The sequence below is a fragment of the Rhinoderma darwinii genome, chromosome 11 (genome assembly GCF_050947455.1).
Source record: "Rhinoderma darwinii isolate aRhiDar2 chromosome 11, aRhiDar2.hap1, whole genome shotgun sequence".
In the NCBI taxonomy this organism is placed as follows: domain Eukaryota; kingdom Metazoa; phylum Chordata; class Amphibia; order Anura; family Rhinodermatidae; genus Rhinoderma; species Rhinoderma darwinii.
The window spans coordinates 38522835-38546252 of record NC_134697.1 but is presented as its reverse complement, the minus strand read 5'-3'; the positions used below and the strand labels follow the sequence as shown (position 1 = coordinate 38546252).

The following is a 23418-nucleotide window of genomic DNA, read 5'->3' as shown; positions in this document are numbered from 1 at the left end:
ATAGGCACGGAAGGTCTCAGAGATGTCATGTGGAAGTTGCAGTAGTTTATTATGAGTACCTATGATGTGTGGAACGTATGTACGCGATCTGGTTTTCCGGAGGGCGCGGGCCAATGTCCTACTGGGTTTATTATTGAATTCATAAAAATGTCTTCTACATTTGACTAGGGTGGCCTTCGCCTTGGCCAGACAGAGTGAGCGCACCTGCTCCCTCAATTTCCCCAATTCTGCCCCTAATAACCGGTCCTGTGATACTTTATGGGACTGTTCCAGTCGGTGGATGCGTAACAGTAGGTCTCTGAGATGTGCCGTTCGCTCCTTTTTGAGTTTGGCTCCCAGTCGTATAAGGGAACCGCGCACCACACATTTATGTGCCTCCCATATACAGAATGGGTCCATCCCTGGTGTGTCATTTCTATCAAAGTATTCCACCAGGTCACGATGCACCTCAGAGACCACCGACGCATCCTGTAGGAGTGACTCATTCAGCCGCCACTGCCAGGTGGGAGGATGGGCCAATGGGCGCGCTAGGGTGATGGTAATAAGGGCATGGTCAGATAACGTTATGTCATCTATTGAGGATGATGTAAGGCTAGGGAGGTGTGCGTGACGCAGGAAAAAATAGTCCAACCTGGAATAGGAGTTGTGAGGCACCGAGTAGTATGTGTAGTCTTTGACTGAAGGATGCATAACCCGCCATGTGTCAACAAGTTGATGGTCATGCAGCAATCGCCGTATGCGACGATGTGCTGCCCTGGGTAGGGAGGAGTGCCCTCGTGATGTGTCTAAAACGGGGTCTAGGGTGACATTTAAATCCCCCCCCATGACTAGGATACCTTCCAGAAAGCCATCCAGAGCCCTCAAAACTCTGTCCAGATAGGCCACCTGACCAGAGTTAGGGAGATAGTATGAGGCCAGTGTGTACAGTGCATTATCCAACTTACCCTTTACGAAGAGGTACCGTCCCGCTTCATCTGCGCAGGTGTCCACGTGTTCCCAGTGTAGGGAACGAGAGACCAGAATGGAGACTCCCTTGGTCTTGGAGTCGGGGGACGCACTATGATACCCTGCGGGGTAGTTGGTGTCCGTAAGCTTCGGGATGCTATCTGCCCGGAAGTGGGTTTCCTGTAGAAAGGCCACGTGCGCTTTTCGTTTCCACAGGAGACGGAGAATGGAGGACCTCTTTTCCGGAACATTCAGAAACTGTGCATTTAGGGAGACAACGGTAATGTCAGTCATGGCAGCGTAAATTTCAAGGGTGGACAGCAGGGGAAGGGGAGAGAAAGACGAGGAAGAAAAAGAGGGAAAAAAGAAGAACGAATATATTCAGAGCAAGCTCTCTAAAGTCGGAGTACAATACCTCTCCACTACTCAACGCGAGCTGTGCCGCCTGCAGGAAACCTTCAAACACGACACAGCTACACGGAACCCTAATAGGGAACAAGGAAAGACCGGAGTGCAAAGACAGCGCCACAACAGTTAAAATGTCAACTAGAAAATTCAAAAAACCAAAGTGCTTGAGAGCCCCGGACTCACCCTATTAACGGTTAACATTCCTAGTATTCACCTTCCCCTCCGTGATAACCCAGGTTAGGCAAATGAAACAGTTAAAGCAGGTGAACTAAATAAAACCTCCCCCAACAGGTGTGGACCTGCCCGCCCCCACAACCCACAATGATACCACCAGCTATATGGCAGTTCCAGCAATGTGTTCCTGACAGTCCTCCAGGAACCCTATGGGAAAAAGAGAGAAGGGAAATGCAAAATGTAGAGCAGGGAAATGTCTACAATAAAGGCGTCTGTAGACATTCAGTCCCTCCACGGCGATCGTCGTCCAGGAGGATGGAGGTCATCGGGCCCCGACCCTCGGTCTCTGCGTGGAGGTCGACGTTCCCTGGCTCGAAGGTCGGATGGCTCTGCTCCAGGTCGGATCTGCTGACGGGACCCAAAATCCGGGTATGGGCCTCCTCTGGGAGCAAGTGGCGTCGGCGGCTCGGTCCAGTCTGGTAACCGCACCGGCGTGGTCTCCAAGAATCGGAATACTTCCTCCAGGTCGTCAGGAGAGCGGACAGCAAAGGACATTCCCTGCTTGCGAAGGATGATGTGGAAAGGGTGTCCCCACTTGTATGTTGCCCTTGTTGCTTCCAATAACGGGCGGACCGTTCTGCGCATGGAGAGTGTTAGTCTGGATACATCTGGCAGGACGGTGATATCGGCGCCATTGTACGGGACCGCCCCTTTTTCCCAGGCTCTGCGGGCAATCTCCTCTTTTTGCTTGTAGAAATGAACAATACAGATAACATCCCTGAGTCGATTGCCGTCTCCATTCCTGGGACCTGCCAGTCGGTGAACTCTGTCCATCTCTATGGGCATATCTCGCGGACGCTCCAGGAGCTTGTTGAAAATGTGGGTCACAGCATCGTAAAGTCCATCGGGGGGTACAGGCTAGGACAAACCCCTCAGTTTCAAGTTGTTCCGCCTTCCCCTGTTCTCAACATCATCTAAGTGTAGAGAGAGGTCTCGGAGCTGCGTAGCTTGGGTAGCCAAGGACTGGGAGAGGACCGATATGTCCAGGGAGTCGACGGAGTGCTGGCGTTCTAGGGTGTCCACTCTCACTGCTAGGGCACGTACCTCCTGGGTGACCTCGCCTATGGCCCTGTCATGTTTCTCCTCCAGTCGTGCGAGGCGGAGGTCTAAATCCGTTTTAGTGGGCAGTACCTTGACCATCTCCCAGAGTTCTGCCAGTGTCCGTTCCATGGAGAGCGGGGGGCCCGAGGACAGGCCGGTGTGGTGGACTCCTGTTTGCCCTGATGAGGTGGGGGAGAGGGTCTCCCGGAAGACGACCGGTAACCCCTGGCTCTGCTGACTGCTTGGCACGGGTGGGGGCCGCTGGGCCGGTGGTGGTAGTGGTGTCTCCAATGTCCCGCATATGGGCGCCATGTCAGGGGGCCCAGGACTGGTAACGGGCTGGTGGTGGCTATACAGGGGGGGGGTGGGATCTCTGTCTGGGCCAGTGGAGGGGGCCCTGTGCTTTCTGCCCCACACTGACCTCTATCAGCCTGCTGCATTTCTCCTTCAGGTGTCGGCGCCGGGCTGTAGCTGGCCAGAGTGAGAGGAGGGCGGGGTGTGCCCCTGCTGGAATCCGGAAGGCTGGCTGCAGCCTGTTGGAGGGGACGAGGAGGCCCGTTGCGGGGTGTTTTCCGGTGCGGATCGGAGGAACCGGGCGATGTTGGAGGTGCCCGAGGTGTCCGGGGGGTTCCGACGGTGCTTCCCCCTAGTCATAGTAAGTCCTGCGGCTGTTTTGTGAGCCCTGTCGGGCGATATTCGGCGGGGTGAGTCCGGAGCTGCAGTTGCACGCGTCCTCACACCGCCATGCCTAAGCCACGCCCCCATATTAGTATCTATACATTACAGTTTACTTGTTCAAATTTTACCAGTTAAATTGGACATCATGACAAATTTGTAAATGTTGTCATTTTATACCTTGCTGGCCCCAGCTAAAGTAATTACATAATGGTTTTATAGAAATTATTAAAACTATCAAAAGCATTGTCATCGGTATTTAAGTGAAAAAAGCACAACTTTGGAAATTATATACCAGCTTAGCTTAAAATAGCATAATACGGAAGTCAAATTGGGTCCTTGCATAGCCTTAAAGGCTATGGACACCTTAGAAGTCAGAAACTTTTCTTAACGATTCAATTTCACCAGGACTGTAATGACGGGGTAGGGAGACAGACAGGTGAGCCCTAATCTACCCGCCACTCAGTCCCTGCCTACTTGCAACGGCCCGTCCTAGGTGATGGCTTACAACTGGGCAACGGTCCCTACGCTCAATAAGTGCACGACAGACAAACAGACAAGGGTACACAGAAGCTAAGGGAAATGGGGCAGTTGCCCACGGCAACACAGTGAGCAACAAGAGTAGTGAACGAACCGAGTCAAACCAGGAGTGCACAAGGTACAAATCGCAGAGCAGGAGCGTAGTCAGTAAAGCCAGGGTCAAAAATGAAGCAAGGTCAATAATCATAGCAGGAGCAGCAGAGCCAGGAAACAGAAAAGAATCACAGGCAAAGGAGGAGCAGGAAATGCAGGAAATGCAGGTATAAATAGACAGAGGGCGGGAGCTAGCTCCGTCTGGCCAGGCTGTGATAGGCTCTCCCACTCCTCAGCCTCCCAGACTGACTGGTAGAAGATCGTGTCACTCTCTCAGACTTAGGAGCAGGTGCAGACTGATTACCCACGGGCGTCGACACAGAAGCTGTGTCTGGCAGATCCTTTACAGTACTCCCCCTTTTAAGAGGGGCCACTGGACCCTTTCTAGGTGGACCTGGCTTATTGGGGAAGCGAAGATGGAACCTCCTGAGCAATACCCCAGCGTGAACATCCTGGGCGGGTACCCAAGTCCTCTCCTCAGGCCCGTATCCTCTCCAATGGACCAGGTACTGGAGGGAGCCTTGGACTATCCTGCTGTCCACAATTTTAGCCACCTCAAATTCTACCCCTTCAGGGGTGAGAACAGGGACCGGAGGTTTCCTCGAGGGAGCCAAGGACGGGGAGCAGCGTGTAAGGAGGGAGGCATGAAACACGTCGTGTACTCGAAAAGACGGGGGTAACTCCAGTCAGAAGGAGACAGGGTTAAGGACTTCAATGACCTTGTACGGCCCTATATATCGGGGAGCAAATTTTTGGGACGGGACTTTAAGGCGCACATTTTTAGAAGATAGCCACACCAGATCCCCGACCACAAACAAGGGGTTAGCAGAACGTCTTCTATCTGCCTGAGTCTTTTGTATGCTCTGGGACGCCTCTAGGTTCTTCTGAACCTGGGCCCAGACTGTGCACAGTTCCTGATGAACGGTATCTACCTCGGGATTGTTGGAACTACCAGGTGAAACGGAGGAGAACCGTAGATTAAATCCAAAATTACAGAAAAAGGGGGAGACCCCTGACGAGTTACTGACCCGGTTATTAAGGGAAAATTCGGCGAGGGGAATGAAGGAGACCCAATCATATTGACAGTCAGAGATAAAACACCTTAAATATTGTTCTAGAGACTGATTAGTCCTCTCAGTCTGGCCATTAGTTTCAGGATGGAAGGCCGAGGAGAAGGACAGATCAATCTCCAACTTTTTACAGAAGGCTCTCCAAAACAATGAAACAAATTGTACCCCTCTGTCAGAAACAATATTGACAGGAACCCCATGGAGACGCAGGATGTGTTTGACAAACAAGGTAGCTAACGTCTTAGCATTGGCTCGTTTCTTGAGGGGCACAAAGTGGCACATCTTACTGAAACGGTCTACTACAACCCACACCACCGACTTGCCTTGAGATGGAGGCAAATCGGTGATAAAATCCATGGCGATATGGGTCCAAGGTCTCTGGGGAATGGGCAAAGAACATAATAAGCCCACTGGTCGGGACCTGGGAGTCTTGGACCTAGCACAAATTTTACAAGCGGCGACGTAGGCCTTAACGTCTTTAAGCAACCCAGGCCACCAATAGTTTCTGGCAATGAGATGCTTGGTACCCAGGATGCCTGGATGGCCAGATAGTGCAGAGTCATGATTTTCCCTGAGTACCCTTAGCCGGAATTGCAGGGGAACAAACAGCTTGTTCTCAGGAAGGTTCCCGGGAGCTGAACCTTGATCAGCCGCAATTTCGGAGACTAAGTCAGAATCAACAGAGGAAATGATTATACCTGGAGGCAAAACACATGCAGGATCTTCCTCAGAAGGAGGGCTGGCCATGAAGCTACGCGACAGTGCATCAGCCTTAATATTTTTAGACCCAGCCCTATAGGTGACCAAAAAGTTGAATCTAGTAAAAAATAACGCCCATCGAGCTTGTCTCGGGTTTAGCCTCCGGACAGATTCTAAGAAAACCAGATTCTTGTGGTCAGTAAGGACCGTTACCTGGTGCCTAGCCCCCTCCAGGAAGTGGCGCCACTCTTCAAATGCCCATTTAATGGCTAAGAGTTTGCGGTTGCCAATATCATAGTTACTCTCAGTGGGCGAGAACTTCCTGGAGAAGTAGGCACAGGGACGGAGATGGGTGAGGGACCTGGTACCCTGGGACAAGACAGCACCCACTCCCACCTCGGAGGCGTCAACCTCCACGATGAATGGCTCCATTTGGTTAGGCTGAATCAGCACAGGGGCCGAGATAAAGCACTTCTTAAGGACCTCAAAAGCCTGGACCGCCTCTGGAGGCCAGTGGAGGAGGTCAGCACCTTTGCGAGTAAGATCCATAAGAGGCTTAGCGATGACCGAGAAGTTAGCAATAAATCTCCTGTAATAATTAGCAAACCCCAGGAAGCACTGTAACGCCTTCAGGGAGGCAGGTTGGACCCATTCAGCCACAGCCTGAACCTTGGCAGGGTCCATGCGGAATTCATGAGGAGTGAGGATTTGACCCAAAAATGGAATCTCCTACACCCCAAACACACATTTTTCGGTTTTAGCAAACAGTTTGTTTTCCCGAAGGGCCTGGAGCACCTTCCTGACATGCTCAATATGGGAGGACCAGTCCTTGGAAAACACAAGCATGTCATCAAGGAACACTACAAGAAATACCCCCAGGTAGTCTCTTAAAATCTCATTTATGAAATTCTGGAAGACCGCTGGAGCATTACACAACCTAAAGGGCATGACGAGGTATTCGAAATGACCTTTGGGCGTGTTAAACGCAGTCTTCCACTCATCCCCCTCTTTGATGCGGATAAGGTTATAAGCCCCCCCGTAGATCAAACTTAGAGAACCATTGGGCCCCCTGAACCTGATTGAAGAGATCAGGAATCAAAGGAAGGGGATACTGGTTCCTTACAGTGACCTTATTCAAGTTTCGGTAGTCAATGGCCTAAGACCACCATCCTTCTTCTCTACGAAGAAGAAGCCAGCACCTGCCGGAGAAGTAGAGGGGCGAATGTAACCCTTGGCCAGGCATTCCTGGATATACTCTCTCATGGCTTCACGTTCGGGACAAGAGAGATTAACCCCTTCCCTCTTTAGCCACTTTTGACCTTCCTGACAGAGCCTCATTTTTCAAATCTGACATGTGTCACTTTATGTGGTAATAACTCCGGAATGCTTTCACCTATCCAAGCGATTCTGAGATTGTTTTCTCGTGACACATTGGACTTTATGTTACTCGCAAAATTTGCTCAATATGTTCAGTATTTAATTGTGAAAAACACCAAAAATTAGCGAAAAATTTCAAAAATTAGCATTTTTCTCAATTTAAATGTATCTGCTTGTAAGACAGGCATTTATACCACACAAAATTGTTGCTAATTAACATCACCCATATGTCTACTTTAGATTGGCATCGTTTTTTGAACATCCTTTTATTTTTCTATGACCTCACAAGGCTTAGAACTTTAGCAGCAATTTCTCACATTTTCAAGAAAATTTCAAAAGGCTATTTTTACAGGGGCCAGTTCAGTTGTGAAGTGGTTTTGAGGGCCTTATATATTAGAAACCCCAAAAAAGTCACCCCATTTTAAAAACTTCACCCCTCAAAGTATTCAAAACAGCATTTAGAAAATGTCTTAACCCTTTAAACATTTCACAGGAATTAAAGCAAAGTAGAGGTGAAATTTACAAATTTCATATTTTTCTGCAGAAATACATTTTTAATACAATTTTTTTTATAACACAGAAGGTTTTACCAGAGAAATGCAACTCAATATTTGTTGCCCAGTTTCTGCAGTTTTAGTAAATATCCCACATGTGGCCGTAGCGTGCTACTGGACTGAAGCACCGGCCTCAGAAGCAAAAGAGCACCTAGTGGATTTTGGGGCCTTATTTTTGTTAGAATATATTTTAGGCACCATGTCAGGTTTGAAGGGCTCTTGCGGTGCCAAAACAGTCAAAATCCCCCAAAAGTGACCCCATCTGGGAAACTAGACACCTCAAGGAAATTATCTAGGGGTACAGTGAGCATTTTGACCGCACAGGTTTTTTACAGAAATTATTGGAAGTAGGCGGTGAAAATTAAAATCAACATTTCTTCAAAGAAAATGTAGGTTTAGCGATTTTTTTTCTCATTTCCACAAGGACTAAAGGAGAAAAAGCACTGCAAAATTTGTAAAGCAATTTCTCCCGAGTAAAACAATACCTCACATGTGGTAATAAACGGTTGTTTGGAGACACGGCGTGGCTGAGAAGGGAAAGAGCACTATTTGGCTTTTGGAGTTCACATTTAGCAGGAATGGTTTGCGGAGGCCATGTCACATTTACAAAGCCCCTGAGGTGACAAAACAGTGAAAACCCCAAACAAGTGACCCCATTTTGGAAACTATACCCCTTGAGGAAATTATCTAGGGGTATAGTGAGCATTTTGACCCCACAGGTTTTTTGCAGAAATTTTTGCAAGTAGGCTGTGAAAATGAAAATCTACATTTTTTCAAATAAAATGTAGGTTTAGCTAATTTTTTTTCATTTCCACAAGGACTAAAGGAGAAAAATCACCATAAAATTTGTACAGAAATTTCTCCCGAGTAAAACAGTACCCCACATGTGGTAATAAACGGCTGTTTGGACACACGGCGAGGCTGAGAAGGGAAAGAGCGCCATTTGGCTTTTGGAACTCAAATTTAGCAGGAATGGTTTGCGGAGGCCATGTCACATTTACAAAGCCCCTGAGGGGATAAAACAGTGGAAACCCCCCACAAGTGACCCCATTTTGGAAACAACACCCATTGAGGAAATTATCTAGGGGTATAGTGAGCGATTTGACACCACAGTTTTTTTGCAGAAATTATTGGAAGTAGGCCCTGAAAATAATAATCTACATTTTTTCAAAGAAAATGTAGGTTTAGCTAATTTTTTGTCATTTCCAGAAGGACTAAAGGAGAAAAAGCACCACAAAATTTGTAAAGCAATTTCTCCCGAGTAAAACAATACCCCACATGTGGTAATAAACGGCTGTTTGGACACACGGCAGGGCTTAGAAGGGAAAGAGCACTATTTGACTTTTTGAGATCACATTTAGCAGGAATGATTTGCGGAGGCCAGGTCACATTTGCAAAGCCCCTGAGGGGACAAAACAATGAAAACGCCCAAAAAGGGACTCCATTTAGGAAACTACACCTCTTGAGGAATGCATCTAGGGGTGTAGTGAGCATTTTGACCCCACAGATGTTTCATAGAATTTATTAGAATTGGGCAGTGAAAATAAAAACAGTCCTTTTTCTTCAATAAGACGTAGCTTTAGCGCAAATTTTTTCATTTTCTCAACAAATAAAGGAAAAAAAGAACCCAACATCTGTAAAGCTATTTCTCCCGAGTACGGCAATACCCCATATGTGGTCATAAACTGCTGTTTGGGCAAACCGCAGGGCTCAGATGGGAAGGACCGCCATTTGGAGTGCAGATGTTGCTGGATTGGTTTCTGGACACCTGTGGGCCCAAAACAGTGGAAACCCCCCAGAAGTGACCCCATTTTGGAAACTACACCCCTCAATGCATTTACCAAGGGGTGTAGTAAGCATTTTAACCCTGCAGGTGTTTTGTAGAAATTTGTGTGCGCTCAATGTTGCAGAGTGAAAATTGGATTTTTTTCCATAGATATGCCAATATGTGGTGCCCGGCTTGTGCCACCATAACAAGACAGCTCTCTAATTATTATGCGGTGTTTCCCGGTTTTAGAAACACCCTACATATGGCCCTAATCTTTTGTCTGGACATATGACAGGGCTCAGAAGTGAAGAGTACCATGCGGAGTGGAGGCCTAATTTGGCGATTTACAAAGTATTGGTTCACAACTGCAGAGGCTCAGATGTGAAATAATAAAAAGAAACCCCTGATAAGTGACCCCCACTATGGAACTGCACCCCTCAATGCATTTATTAAGGGGTGTAGTGAGCATTTTCACCCCACAGGTCTTTTCCATAAATGAATGCACTGCGGATGGTGCAAATTAAAAAAAAATATTTTTCCCTAGATATGCCATTCAGTGGCAAATATGTCATGCCCAGCTTATGACGCTGGAGACACACACCCCAAAAATTGTTAAAAGGGTTCTCCCGGGTATGACGATGCCATATATGTTGCAGGAAACTGCTGTTTGGGCACGCTGTAGGGTTCAGGGCCGAGGGAGCACCATTTGGCTTTTGGAGAGCGGATTTTGCTTGGTACTATATTTGTTTGAGTATTGCTGGTGTTTTATAATGTGGGGGTACATGTAAGCGGGGCGGAGTATATAAGGGGCATAGTCAGGTGGTATAAAAAAATAAAAATAATCCATAGATGTGTGTTACGCTGTGAAGCAATCCTTTCTGCACAGGCCGGCGTCGCACTGATAAATGGTGTAATTTCTTATCCCCCTTTTGGTCCACACTCCGCGCCTTTGTAGTTTGGGGAATTTTGCTGGGAAAGTATTAGCCTGGTATAATACGGGCACCGTCGCTTCCAGCGGATATGTTTGGGCCCTCCCCTTCCTGGTTCCCTAATTTTAGGTCCTTGATAAATCGCCTCTTGAAACAGAAGAAATGTTCCCCTCGGGCACAACTGCATATTTTTTTATTTCCTGACTTATTGGAGCCATAACTAATTTTATTTTTCATAGACGTAGCGGTATGAGGGCTGGTTTGCTGCGGGACGAGCTGTAGTTATTATTGGTACCATTTTGGGGTACATGCAACTTTTTGATCACCTTTTATCCTATTTTTTGGGATGCTAGGTAAACAAAAAAACGCAATTCTGGCACAGCTTTTTTTGTTTTTTTTATACAGCGTTCACCACGCATTATAAACTACATGTTAACTTTATTCTGCGGGTCAGTACGATTCCGGCGATACCTAATTTATAGCACTTTTTTATGTTTTACAACTTTTTGCACAATAAAATTACTTTTGTAAAAAGAATGTATTTTTTTCTGTCGCCAAGTTGTGAGAACCATAACGTTTTAATTTTTTTGTCGACGGAGTTGTATGAGGGCTTGTTTTTTGCGGGACGAGCTATAGTTTTTATAGGTACCATTTTTGGATACGTGCGACTTTTTGATCACTTTTTATTGTAATATTTGTAGGGCAAAGTGACCAAAAAACAGAAACTCTGGTAACGTTTTTTACGGGTTTTTTTTACGCTGTTCACCGCGTGCAATAAATAATATAATATTTTGATACCTCCGGTCGTTACGGTCGTGGCGATACCAAATACATATGGTTTATTATTATTTTTCAATAATAAAGGACTTGATAAGAGTAAAAGGGGGATTGTGTGTTATTTGATTACTTGAAACTTTTATTGTTTTCAAACTTTTATTTTTTGCACTTTTTTTTACACTTTTTTATACTTTTTTTACACTTTTTCTCAAGTCCCACTAGGGGACTTGAAGGTCCAACGGTCAGATTTTTTTTTTTCTAATACATTGCACTACCTATGTAGTGCAATGTATTAGATCTGTCAGTCATTCACTGACAGCAAGCCGTTTAGGCTTCGCCTCCCGGCGGGGCCTAAATCGGCTTCCGTAATGGCAGAGCAGGAGACCATTGTGTCTCCTGTTGCCATAACAGCAGTCGCCAGTCCCGATTGCCTGTCAGGGCTGGCGATCTGCTTGTAACCGCTACGATGCAGCAATCGCTTTCGATTGCTGCATCGAAGGGGTTAATGGCAGGGATCGGAGCTAGCTCCGGTTCCTGCCGTTACAGGTGGATGTCAGCTGTACAGTACAGCTGACCTCCACCGCTGATGACGCCGGATCAGCTCCTGACCCGGCGCCATCTTGCCGGCAGCTACGGAAGCCGATCAGGCTCCGCCGCCGGGCGGATCTTGACCGGCTTCGGTGCTAGGCAGACCGGGAGGCCAGTATTAGGCCTCCGGTTGCCATTGCAGCCACCGGAACCCCGGCAATTTCATTGCTGGGGCTCCGATGAGCTGCAAACACCTTAAGTGCAGCGATCGCGTTTGAGCGCTGCACTTAAGGGGTTAATGGCGGGGATCGAAGCTAATTTCGGTCCCCGCCGTTACAGTGGGATGTCAGCTGTAAGATACAGCTGAGATCCGACGATGATGGCACGGACTCAGCTTCTGAGCCGGTGCCAAACGTTTGACGTACATGTACGGCATTTTGCAGGAAGTCAATGCTTTCCATGACGTACATGTACGTCAAATGTCGGGAAGGGGTTAAATATCCTACCCTTAGGGAGCTTAGCTCCTGGTACCAAATTGATTGCGCAATCGAATTCTCTATGAGGAGGTAACACTTCGGAGGCCTTTTTAGAAAAAACATCAGCGAAGTCCTGAATAAACTCAGGTAGAGTGTTCACCTTCTCAGGGAGAGAGATAAAATTAACAGAAAAACATGACGTCATGCATTCATTACCCCATTTGGTAAGATACCCAGTATTCCAGTTAAATGTGGGATTATGCATCTGCAACCAGGGAAGGCCAAAAACCAAATTGGACGATAATCCCTGCATCACCAGTACAGAGCACTACTCCAAATGCATGGAGCCAACAAGGAGTTCAAAAACAGGGGTATGCTGTGTAAAATAACCATTATCAAGAGGAGTGGAGTCGATACCCACTACCAGGACAGGTTTAGGCAAGTCAATCAATGGCATAGCTAGAGACATAGCAAATTCCACAGACATAATATTAGCAGAAGACCCTGAATCCACGAAGGCACTGCCGGTGGCAGACCTACCCTCAAAAGAGACCTGAAAGGGAAGCAAGATCTTATTAGGTTTCATATATAGGGGACATACCTGTGCGCCCAAATGACCACCCCGATGGTCACTTAGGCGCGGAAGTTCTTCCGGCTGCTTATTCTTACGCCTAGGACAGTTGTTCACTTGATGCTTGTCATCCCCACAGTAGAAGCAGAGACCATTCTTCCTGCGGAACTCTCTACGTTGTTGGGGGGAGACGGAGGCCCCGAGTTGCATAGGTTCATCCGAGTTTTCCGTAGAAGAATGAAGCAACGGAACCTCTGGAGCCATCATGGGGGGGTCAGAGGGGAAGGCACAAAAACGTTCCAGTCGTCGTTCCCTGAGACGTCGATTAAGACGTACCGCTAAAGCCATAACCTGATCTAGGGAGTCAGAAGAGGGCTAGCTAACTAACAGGTCTTTCAGGGCGTTCGACAGACCCAATCTAAACTGGCACCTCAAGGCAGGGTCATTCCACCGAGAAGCTACACACCACTTCCTAAAGTCAGAACAGTACTCCTCAACGGGTCTCTTACCCTGACGTAAGGTCACCAGCTGACTCTCGGCAAAGGCAGTCTTGTCAGTCTCGTCATATTTGAGCCCGAGAGCGGAAAAAAAAAAGATGGAAGTTCAGGGGCGTCAGGAGCCAAGGAGAAGGTCCATTCTTGGGGCCCGTCCTGGAGCCGGGACATAATTATACCCACTCGCTGGCTCTCAGAACCTGAGGAGTGGGGCTTTAAACGGAAATAGAGCCTACAACTCTCCCGAAAAGAGAAAAAAGTCTTCCGGTCCCCTGAGAACCGGTCAGGCAACTTGAGGTGGGGTTCATGCTGGTTGCCCTTCTGAGCCAGGGCTTGGACCAGTAGGGAGAAGCCCTGTATTTGCTGAGCCAGGGTCTCAAGGGGGTCCATAGTTGTGTCAGGGACCAGGGTAGAAAAGGTATATGTGCCTGTGATTATGTAATGACGGGGTAGGGAGACAGACAGGTGAGCCCTAATCTACCCGCCACTCAGTCCCTGCCTACTTGCAACGGCACGTCCTAAGCGACGGCGTACGACTGGGCGACGGTTTCTATGCTCAATAAGTGCACGACAGACAAACAGACAAGGGTACACAGAAGCTAAGGGTAATGGGGCAGTTGCCCACGGCAACACAGTGAGCAACAAGAGTAGTGAACGAGCCGAGTCAAACCAGGAGTGTACGAGGTACAAATCGCAGAGCAGGAGCGTAGTCAGTAAAGCCAGGGTCAAAAATGAAGCAAGGTCAATAATCATAGCAGGAGCAGTCTGGCAGATCCTTTACAAGTACAACCACTGTCCATGTGCTCTACTTCAATTAGATAGAGTGGAGAGCCACTAATCAACAGCGGTTTTCACTTTGGCAGACCAAGTCTGTGCATGTATTACATGGTCGGTGTTACACCGCTGGTGGTGCTCAAGACTGCAACACCACATGATTGCTATCACACATCAACACTGGCAGAAAACAAAAGGCCCAAGTAACTCACCAGTGGATGAGCAGAACCGAATACTGAAGGTAGTGGAAGACGGAGACGATGCATAAATGGAAAGGATGGCAGATGAATAGCATGAGAGCAGTTAACAGATGAACAAACAGTGGACAAGAATTAACAGCACTCACTGACCCTTTCTAAATACTATCCCACGGCAGGGTAAGACAACAGGTTGGCAGCAAACCAAATGCACAGGAAGAGCAAACAAACCAGTGGAACTACTGATCCCAGGATACACATAAAACCGCAATAAAAAAATTAGATCTCTCAGTGGACCAACAGGTCCCACAGTACAAACAAACAAACAAACAAACAAACAAACAACAAAAACAACAAAAACAACAAAAACAACAAAAACAACAAAAACAACAAAAACAACTAGAATCTGGAAAGAGTTTAGCACATGCCAGAAACAGTCTAACCAGCACCTGAGTAATCCAGGCCTGAAGTATATATAGGCCCAAAAAAAGTACTGCACCCTAATTAACCAGGCAAAGCTAAATGATGACCAAATCCAGACTCAGACCAAAGGCATTGCCTAGCAATGCAGAAAGACAGAGATAATAGAAATCATTGATTTGCAGCTGCCCTGCTGCTAATCATAGCAGTCGGGCATTATTTTGAATGCATGGAATAAATAAGTTTGTAAATGTCCTCCAAACATAAAGTAGAATGTTTTCCATTCCTTTTGAAACCACTTCTGGGTTTGGCTAAAAAATCTGCATCAAAATCTGCAACAAAATTTGCAACAAATACTTGATGTTTGAATCCAGCCTAAAAGAAACAGCATAAACTGTGTCCCAACCAGTTAAACTATAGACTATTCTACAAGTATAGTGTTTTTATTTAAAACCTTATCTGTATTTTAGGGTACATCCAAGCTTGCCGGGGTTTGCTAATATCTGCTGTTAGCCTTGGATTTTTTGCCTCAATATTTGCTCTTGTTGGAATGAAGTGCACCAAGATCGGCGGCTCAGAAGACACCAAAGCAAAAATCACCTGTTTCTCTGGCTTGCTATACATCCTAAGTGGTGAGTGTGCTAGTATTGTGTTACTGTTTACAATTATAACATGCTACATGTATGACAACTTTAAGGAAGACGTTGGGATGACTATGACATACAGTGCAGTATGTACCAGAATATGTAAAGAAACATACACATCCAGCGAGATGTTCAAGATCTGGACATTCTGACTGTTTACTATTTCTGAATAAAAAATAAAATAGACCAACTAGGGCAGATTAACTAAACTGTCTAAGACTTAGGCAGCATAAAGTTAGACCAGGCCTTCTGAAGATACACCAAATTTATCACAGTGGTGCACGATGTATCATACCTTTGGAACATCTTGCTAGACATGCTAGACACTTCTCTCTTCCTGATATGGTTTAGTTTTCATGTGGTGCATTTTGGCACAGTTTAAGCCACGTCTCCTCCCCCACTGTGTTCATCTTTTTCAATTCTGCTAGTTGGGCACAGCATTAATTCCCACTTTTAACAGGATTTGCTCCAAACCACTTACTCCAGGTCAGAGAAGTTTGGGGAGGACAATAATGCACATATGGATTAAAACCTGAACAGGAGGTAATAGGCAAGGGCATACATAACATAGAGGCAGGACATGCGGCTGCCATGGAGCCCATAGAGAAAGGGCTCCGATTCCCTCTGTATTTCCTTTGCTGGACTTCCTTCTCTAGAGGAACTGCATTGTTAGCTAGCAAGGGGATGGAGAATTGGCTCAAGTGTCATGAAAAGAGCCAATTGAGGGTCAAGAAATGATAGGAAAAACCCACCACCATTACAGGGGCTCATTTTTATGTTTACTATGAAGCCCTCTCTCTTCTATGTACGCCACTGATAGTAGGTGCCAGGCTTGAATAAAGTTGACTTGTTCCTTTTATTGATAACAGTTTTCAAGACGGCACCACTCCCCTCGTCAGGTCATGAGCTGATGAATGGACTTTTACTGTTTTGGAATGCAGTGTCAATAAAGGAAACAAGTCAACTTTATTTAAGCCTGGCGCTTACTATTTGTCACGGCTGTGGGGTTTGTACCTAGGAGGATGTTCAGGCAGATGCTTAGAGTAGCAGACACAGGTACTGGTAATTCTTGCCTTGGCACTTGACACCAGATTTGGCAGATGACACTTGACGTGGCAGATGATACCAGACGTGGCAAATTATACCAGACGTGGCAGATGATGCACACACGACTCCAAAAATAGGCTTAGGTACAGGTACGAAACAGAGCAACAGGATACAGGATATTGGAAACAGGAGTACTGGGAGCGGGATACAACTAAGAGACCATTTTCATAGACGAACACTGGAAGACTAACAACGCTGAGGCACGGAGAGGAAGGGCAGAGCCCTTTTTAATGTCCAGGGTCCGTTTTGCGTGCGTAAAAAAACGCAGTGTTTTTCCTGCGTTGCAGTTCTGTGTGACATCAGTGTATGGTGCGTGTCTGCGTTTTTTACATGCGTATGTCATCAGTATGTCAGGCGTTTCACGTCAGCAAAATAAACTGAAGGAGGTGTTTTTCTTTTTCAAAATCATTCCTTTAGCAACTGTTGCGTGAATCACAAACAGCACACGGATGTGCGTCCGTCTGCTGTCCGTGATTTTCACGCACCCATTGACTTCAATGGGTGCGTGATGCGCAAAAAACGCACAAGTTTAGGACATGCAGTGAGTTTCAGCGGACACACGCTGCATGAAAAACACTGAATGTCTGAATTGCATAGGTCCGTGTGACGTGCGTTATTTTCACGCGCGTAACATGGACGTGAAATACGCTTGTGTGAATTAGGCCTTACTGGGTTCATTGGGAAACTTTAGACATGTTTAGTACAAGATAAACAATGTTATGTAAAAATTATTAAATATTTTAAATGTATTTTACTTCTTTAAGTAAATTGATGTTTAATGGGGGACATACACTTTGAAACGCGCGTACTCACTCCCGGCCTTAAAGGGCCAGCGCGCGCACCCTACAGGACACAGGGACACAGGAGAGCACTGCAGCCATGTGTGTCGGTGTCTCTGAGGGAGACGCCGACATGAAGATACAGTCACAGCTGGCGGTAAGTAGGACATGCCGGCGGGTCAGTGACCGCTGGCATAACACGATTTCCTATTCTGGTTTTATCTATGTGGTTTTATCCATTATCCAGGTGTATGCCCACCATTAAACATCAGTTTACTTAAAGAATTAAAATACATAAAAAAATAAAATAAGTTTTTACTTACAAATGACACAGTCATCAATGAGATCCTGACATATCCTATTGATTTAGAGTTCATGCACACATCAATGTCTTGCGCACGTAGCCATACGGCAGTGCAAAGACTACACTACAGGTCTGCAGCAGTTTCTAATGTAAAACAGAAATTATGCAAGTGTGAAAACGCATTATTTAGCCTTGGCAGATTTGCGTAGAGTTATAATAGAAAGATATATCTTCCCTCTCGTGTCTGTTCTAGGTCTTTGTGCTATGTCTGGAGTGTCCCTTTATGCACACAGAATCACCTCAGAATTCTTTGATCCAACAGTCCTGGAACAAAAGTAAGTAATAGAACAAAAAAACAGACTAAGGCCTCATTTACACGAGTGTGTGCGTTTTGCGCACGCAAAAAAATGCAGCGTTTTGCGTGCGCAAAAGGCACTTGACAACTCCGTGTGTCATCAGTGTATGATGCGCGGCTGCGTGATTTTTGCGTGATTTTTGCGCATCCGCCATCGTAGAGATGAGGCTAGTCGACGTCAGTCACTGTCCAGGGTGCTGAAAGAGTTAACTGATCGGCAGTAACTATTTCAGCACCCTCGACAGTGAATTCCGATCACAATATACAGCAACCTGTGAATAAAAAAAAGACGTTCATACTTACCAAGAACTTCCTGCTTCCTCCAGTCCGGTCTCCCGGCCGTTGCCTTGGTGACGCGTCCCTCTCTTGTCATCCGGCCCCACCTCCCTGGATGACGCGGCAGTCCATGTGACCGCTGCAGCCTGTGATTGGCTGCAGCTGTCACTTGGACTGAATTGTCATCCCGGGAGGTCAGACTGGAGGAAGAAGCCGGTAAGTCAGAACTTTTTTTTTTAAACGTTCATGTATATTGTGATCGGAAGTCACTGTCCAGGGTGCTGAACCAGTTTAACTCTTTCAGCACCGTGGACAGTGACTGTCTCCTGACGTCGCGTACCGGAAAATTTATTGCCGGGTTCGGTCAAAACGAGTTCGGCCGAACCCGGTGAAGTTCGGTGCGCTCATCTCTAATTTGACACTCCGTTTGGATGTTTGTAAACAGAAAAGCACGTGGTGCTTTTCTGTTTACATTCAGTTTGACAGCTCTTGCGCGAATCACGCAGTTCGCACGGAAGTGCTTCCGTGCGGCATGCGTGGTTTTCACGCACCCATTGACTTCAATGGGTGCATGATGCGCGAAAAACGCACGATTATAGAATTCACGCATTGTCTGCACTGCCCCATAGAGTAATATAGGTGCGTACGACACGCGTGAAAAGCACGCGCGTCGCACGCGCGTATATTACGCTCGTGTAAATGAGGCCTAAGAGACAGCCAAACCATGGAAGTTATAAATATTACTCTTAATATCTCAATCTTAATATGTTATATAATTTACTCTTCTGTAACAGGTATGAGCTAGGAGCTGCGTTGTTCATCGGATGGGCAGGATCATCTCTTAGCATCATCGGAGGAGCTATTCTCTGCCTCTCTTTGAATGATAGTATCAAAAAAGCCAGGTATGCACAACTATGAATAAGGATGCTGTGTCATCTCAAAGTCTTAGTATTTCACATACACTGTTATATCAAGACCTACAGCAAAAAACAAATCCAGCATTCTACAAATGTACTATTGCTCCATCTACACTGAATATCAGACAAAGGGTTAAGTATAGTTATACAGAACAACTTTCTAGTAATGGTGAATTGAATATTTGCAATTCACACTTACTTTGTATTGCTGTTTTTTAGAAAGCTGGCTACTTAATATATACCTCCGACACAGAAAAAAGAATTGTAAATTTGCATGTACAGTAACTATGTGGAGTCTTTGTTTTATAGACTCACCTATATGTATGCTCTAGACTTCTCCTGCTTTCAGTTTCTGAGGCAGAAAGATGTACAGTACTACCATTGTCATCCATGTTAGGCTGGGTTCACACAACCTATTTTCAGACGTAAACGAGGCGTATTATGCCTCGATTTACGCCTGAAAATACGGCTACAATACGTTGGCAAACATCTGCCCATTCATTTGAATGGGTTTGCCGACGTACTGTGCCGACGACCTGTCATTTACGCGTCGTCGTTTGACAGCTGTCAAACGACGACGCGTAAAATGACTGCCTCGTCAAAGAAGTGCAGGACACTTATATACATTATATGCAGGACACTTCTTTGGACGTTTTTGGAGCCATTTTCTCATAGACTCCAATGAAAACAGCTCCAAAAACGGACGTAAAAAACGCTGCGAAAAAGCAGCGAAAAACGCGAGTTGCTCAAAAAACTTCTGAAAATCAGGGGCTGTTTTCCCTTGAAAACAGCTCCGTATTTTCAGACGTAATTGCAGTTATCGTGTGCACATACCCTTAGGGTATGTGCACACGATAGCTGCCTTTTACGTCTGAAATTACAGACTGTTTTCAGGAGAAAACTGCTCCGTCGTTTCAGACGTAGTTGCTCCTCCTCGCATTATGCGAGGCGTCTTTGACGGCCGTATATTTGAGCTGTTCTTCATTGAATTCAATAAAAAACGGCTCAAATTATGTCCAAAGAAGTGTCCTGCACTTCTTTGACGAGGCTGTATTTTTACGCGTCGTCGTTTGACAGCTGTCAAACGACGACGCGTAAATTACTGGTCGTCGGCACAGTACGTCGGCAACCCCATTCAAATGAATGGGCAGATGTTTGCCGACGTATTGTAGCCCTATTTTCAGACGTAAAACGAGGCATAATACGCCTCGTTTACGCCTGAAAATAGGTTGTGTGAACCCAGCCTTACAGTTCATGGTGCTGCTTTTTCTGTCAACTGGTCACCCAGTAATTTCGCCCTCCACTGTCCTTTGCTCAGTTTTCCATGGCTGTCAATAATAATAATAAGAGAAGACCAGCTGCCTCCCAATATTCTCACTGTCATGATATGTGAGCTTTAGGGACTGGCAGCCATCTTTAATATTGTTTTAAAGGAAAAAAATGTTGGGGGTAAAATAAACATATACTGGACAAAACTTAGTATTCATTTGCATTGTGTTTTCTAGAATAAGTTATTCTTACAATGGAGTAAAGTCTGTGAGATCTGCCCATACAAGCCGTCAGGATCAGAACAACAACCGCAATGGACAGCGAGGAATACCAAGACATTTTGACAAGAATGCCTATGTGTGACCAATACCGTCTACGTATAGGACCCTGGCCCCTCGTCTGTCAGATGTATGTAATGCTCGTAGCTTTTCTCAAAGAAGAGAGGATTTTTAAAAGTTTTGAAATTCCAGTCTTGTACCCCTTGTACAGAGATGGGACATTAGTCCATTATCCGACTGGGAGCAGCTTTATCCGAAGCAACATATGTAATGTCTAATATCTTCACTTTTACCCACCCCAACCTGTAAAAAAAAAAGACTATGATTATCCAATGAAGATGTCACAAAGTCTTATGTGGCGCTCTGAATAGAAGGGAAACAATACATCTACCGAACACAGCTTCATTATACGACCTATATATAGTATGTTTTCACTGTGAATATTAAGAAGTATTTTAATGAAAGAAAATTAAATAACTGGTTTATTAAAACATTAGAATGCCATACAAATGGAAGCCAATTGTGAAATTCTGTTATAAAATTCAGGATTTAACACAAACACAAAGGATTTATCAGTGTTTTAAATTTAAACAAAGCAGTTGCAGGAATCAATGCTGATCAATTAGTCAATGGCAGAATTTATCAAACATAATATGTTATATCATTTACTCTCCTGTAACAGGTATCCATCATTTGTTGTTGCTGAGCAGTGAGTGGAGTTACTGCAGTAACTAGTATATATTAGTACAATTTGATAGGTTGGTTTTCGTTCTGTTAAATTATAAATTTACTGCCTGGTAGAAACGATTAAAAACAATTTGAATAAGTATTCATAAAAAATGGTCTTTTACAGCCAATTGGCTGTAAAAGCCCATTTTTAATGAATACTTATTAAAAAGTTGCATATGTCACCTACAGGTCACCATTGAAAGTAAACGTACATCACGCAGTAAATATTTATTTGTCGTGCCCAATTGTGTAGTAAAGTGCAGGATGGGGCACTTTCCTGTACAGAAAAAAAAGTACACTGACTTATGCCAGCCTGGTCGATGCCAAAAGAGCACTCTTTTGGCATCTGTCGGTCAGGTCCATCAATGTCTATTCACACACGTTTGTCATATGCAGTGTGAACTTTGCCTAATCAGCTCCTGAAAAAGGGCTGTACAATTACATATGTATTACCAAATTATACCACTAGGTGGAAGTATTATACTTCTATGCATCGGTATTACTCTTGGGAGATTGGGAGCAAAGAATTGGATGAAGCCTTTAAAAAGGCTATGATGACGGAATGGGGACCTGCAGAGAAGGGATCTTTCCTTTCTAGAAAATGCAAGACTATGTTCCCTATCAGATGAAGTTGTTGGCTCTTTCCACTGCAGGTAGGAGTGCACTCTGGCTGAAACTCTGGGTGGCAGATAATGCCTCCAAATCTAATGTGGATGAGAATATAAGCCACGTAGGCTCTTTGGTTCAAAGTTAGTTGGTTCAAAGTTAGTTAACTTCATGAAAAATCTCTCTGACAAAAAGGGTAAATCCTTATCTCAATCCATTTAAGGGAGTCATAGGTCCTCTAGACGTGGTCGGTCGTCTCAGAAATCCCTGTCCTCCAGATCGACAGAATTTTCAAAGAAGAGGTACTAGACGTCTAAACAATAGATTTAATAAAGACAGGAAGGCAAAGTTTTGACACGAGAAAAATCTTTGGAGACACTAAGAAGACTCAGTCCGGTGCCAAAGCTATCCCTGTAAATCTACAATTGCTTTAAACATTGTTTTATATTGTATCTTCTATTCAGAAATTGTTTTAAAAACAATTTGATGAAAACATTTTTTTTTTTAAATAAAAAGACCTATGTGAGAATCAAGCCGATTTTCTTAGCCTGGTGTTCTACTAAGGGTTTGGACGGATCCAACCCATCTCTTAACATTAGATTACAGTTTTTATAGTAAAGAGTTGAGAAAGACCTTAGATCATGAGGGGCCAGGTGGTTGCCATGTCTGCTTTTCTTGGAAAGATATTCCTGAAGAGTTCTGCCTGAATGAGACCTACCATCCTCTAACCAGTAGTGAATTGGGACTTGCCCCCAGTCTCAAGGGGAATGTATTTCAATCTGGTCGTTGTTATTATACACATATTTTGTAAACATGTTTGGTGGTATTATGTTTTATTTTTATGTGACCATCCAAATAAAATAAAAATAACATTAAAATATTAGTTTTCACACTGGCCACTAGAGCAGTCACAATAAGCTGATATTTCCTGCTCTCTGCTGCTCACTTATCAGCTTTGCTGTATATATAGGCACCGGATGAGGAGAATCTTATTATCATTAGAAAGTGGACAAGTTATTGCCATGTTGCTGTAAGCCCAGATAAGGTAACATAGCATCACAACATACATAGATAAGGCACTGAATGCATCTCCTCTGATCTGTGGGAATAAGAATCCTTCAGGCCTTGTTTTCCCCAAAAATGTTTTATCATTTTCTTGCCTGACAGGGTTCCTTTTCAGATTTTACCTACCTTCACTCCTAAGCTTTCTACTTTACAGTTGTTTCAACAATGTAATATGGAGCTATTTTATTATTTTTTGTAATATACACTGCTACATGTCCTATTTTTTTATTTTACGGACCGTGCTCCCATACTTTATAATAGGAGCACGGCCCACAAATGCAGACGACTGAGTGGCCGTCCGCAGTCGTGTGCATGGGGCCTTACAGTGTAACAGTGTTGTCATTAATTAACAAATGTGGAAACAGACAGTATAGGAGTGTTTGGAGAGAATCTAGTAATAGTCTGCTATTATGTAGGTTAAGTATATGGGTATGAGCAAGGACTCGGGAAATACTTACCTAAAACCCGGGTATAAGATATACAGGCCCATAAATAACTATGGATGAGATCCCTTAATAT

At 45.1% G+C, this 23418-nt stretch overlaps 1 protein-coding gene across 1 annotated transcript in view; it reads left to right on the top strand.

The window, feature by feature from the left end:
- The window catches only part of LOC142663671 (claudin-10-like), a 34031-nt gene extending 13447 nt beyond the window's left edge, over positions 1 to 20584 (top strand). The window contains exons 2-5 of the mRNA XM_075842423.1: positions 15041 to 15202; positions 17658 to 17739; positions 18830 to 18937; positions 20458 to 20584. Of these exons, the coding sequence (XP_075698538.1) occupies positions 15041 to 15202; positions 17658 to 17739; positions 18830 to 18937; positions 20458 to 20584 (479 nt within the window). The remainder of the gene's footprint in view (positions 1 to 15040; positions 15203 to 17657; positions 17740 to 18829; positions 18938 to 20457) is intronic.
- The last annotated feature ends 2834 nt before the right edge of the window (positions 20585 to 23418 follow it).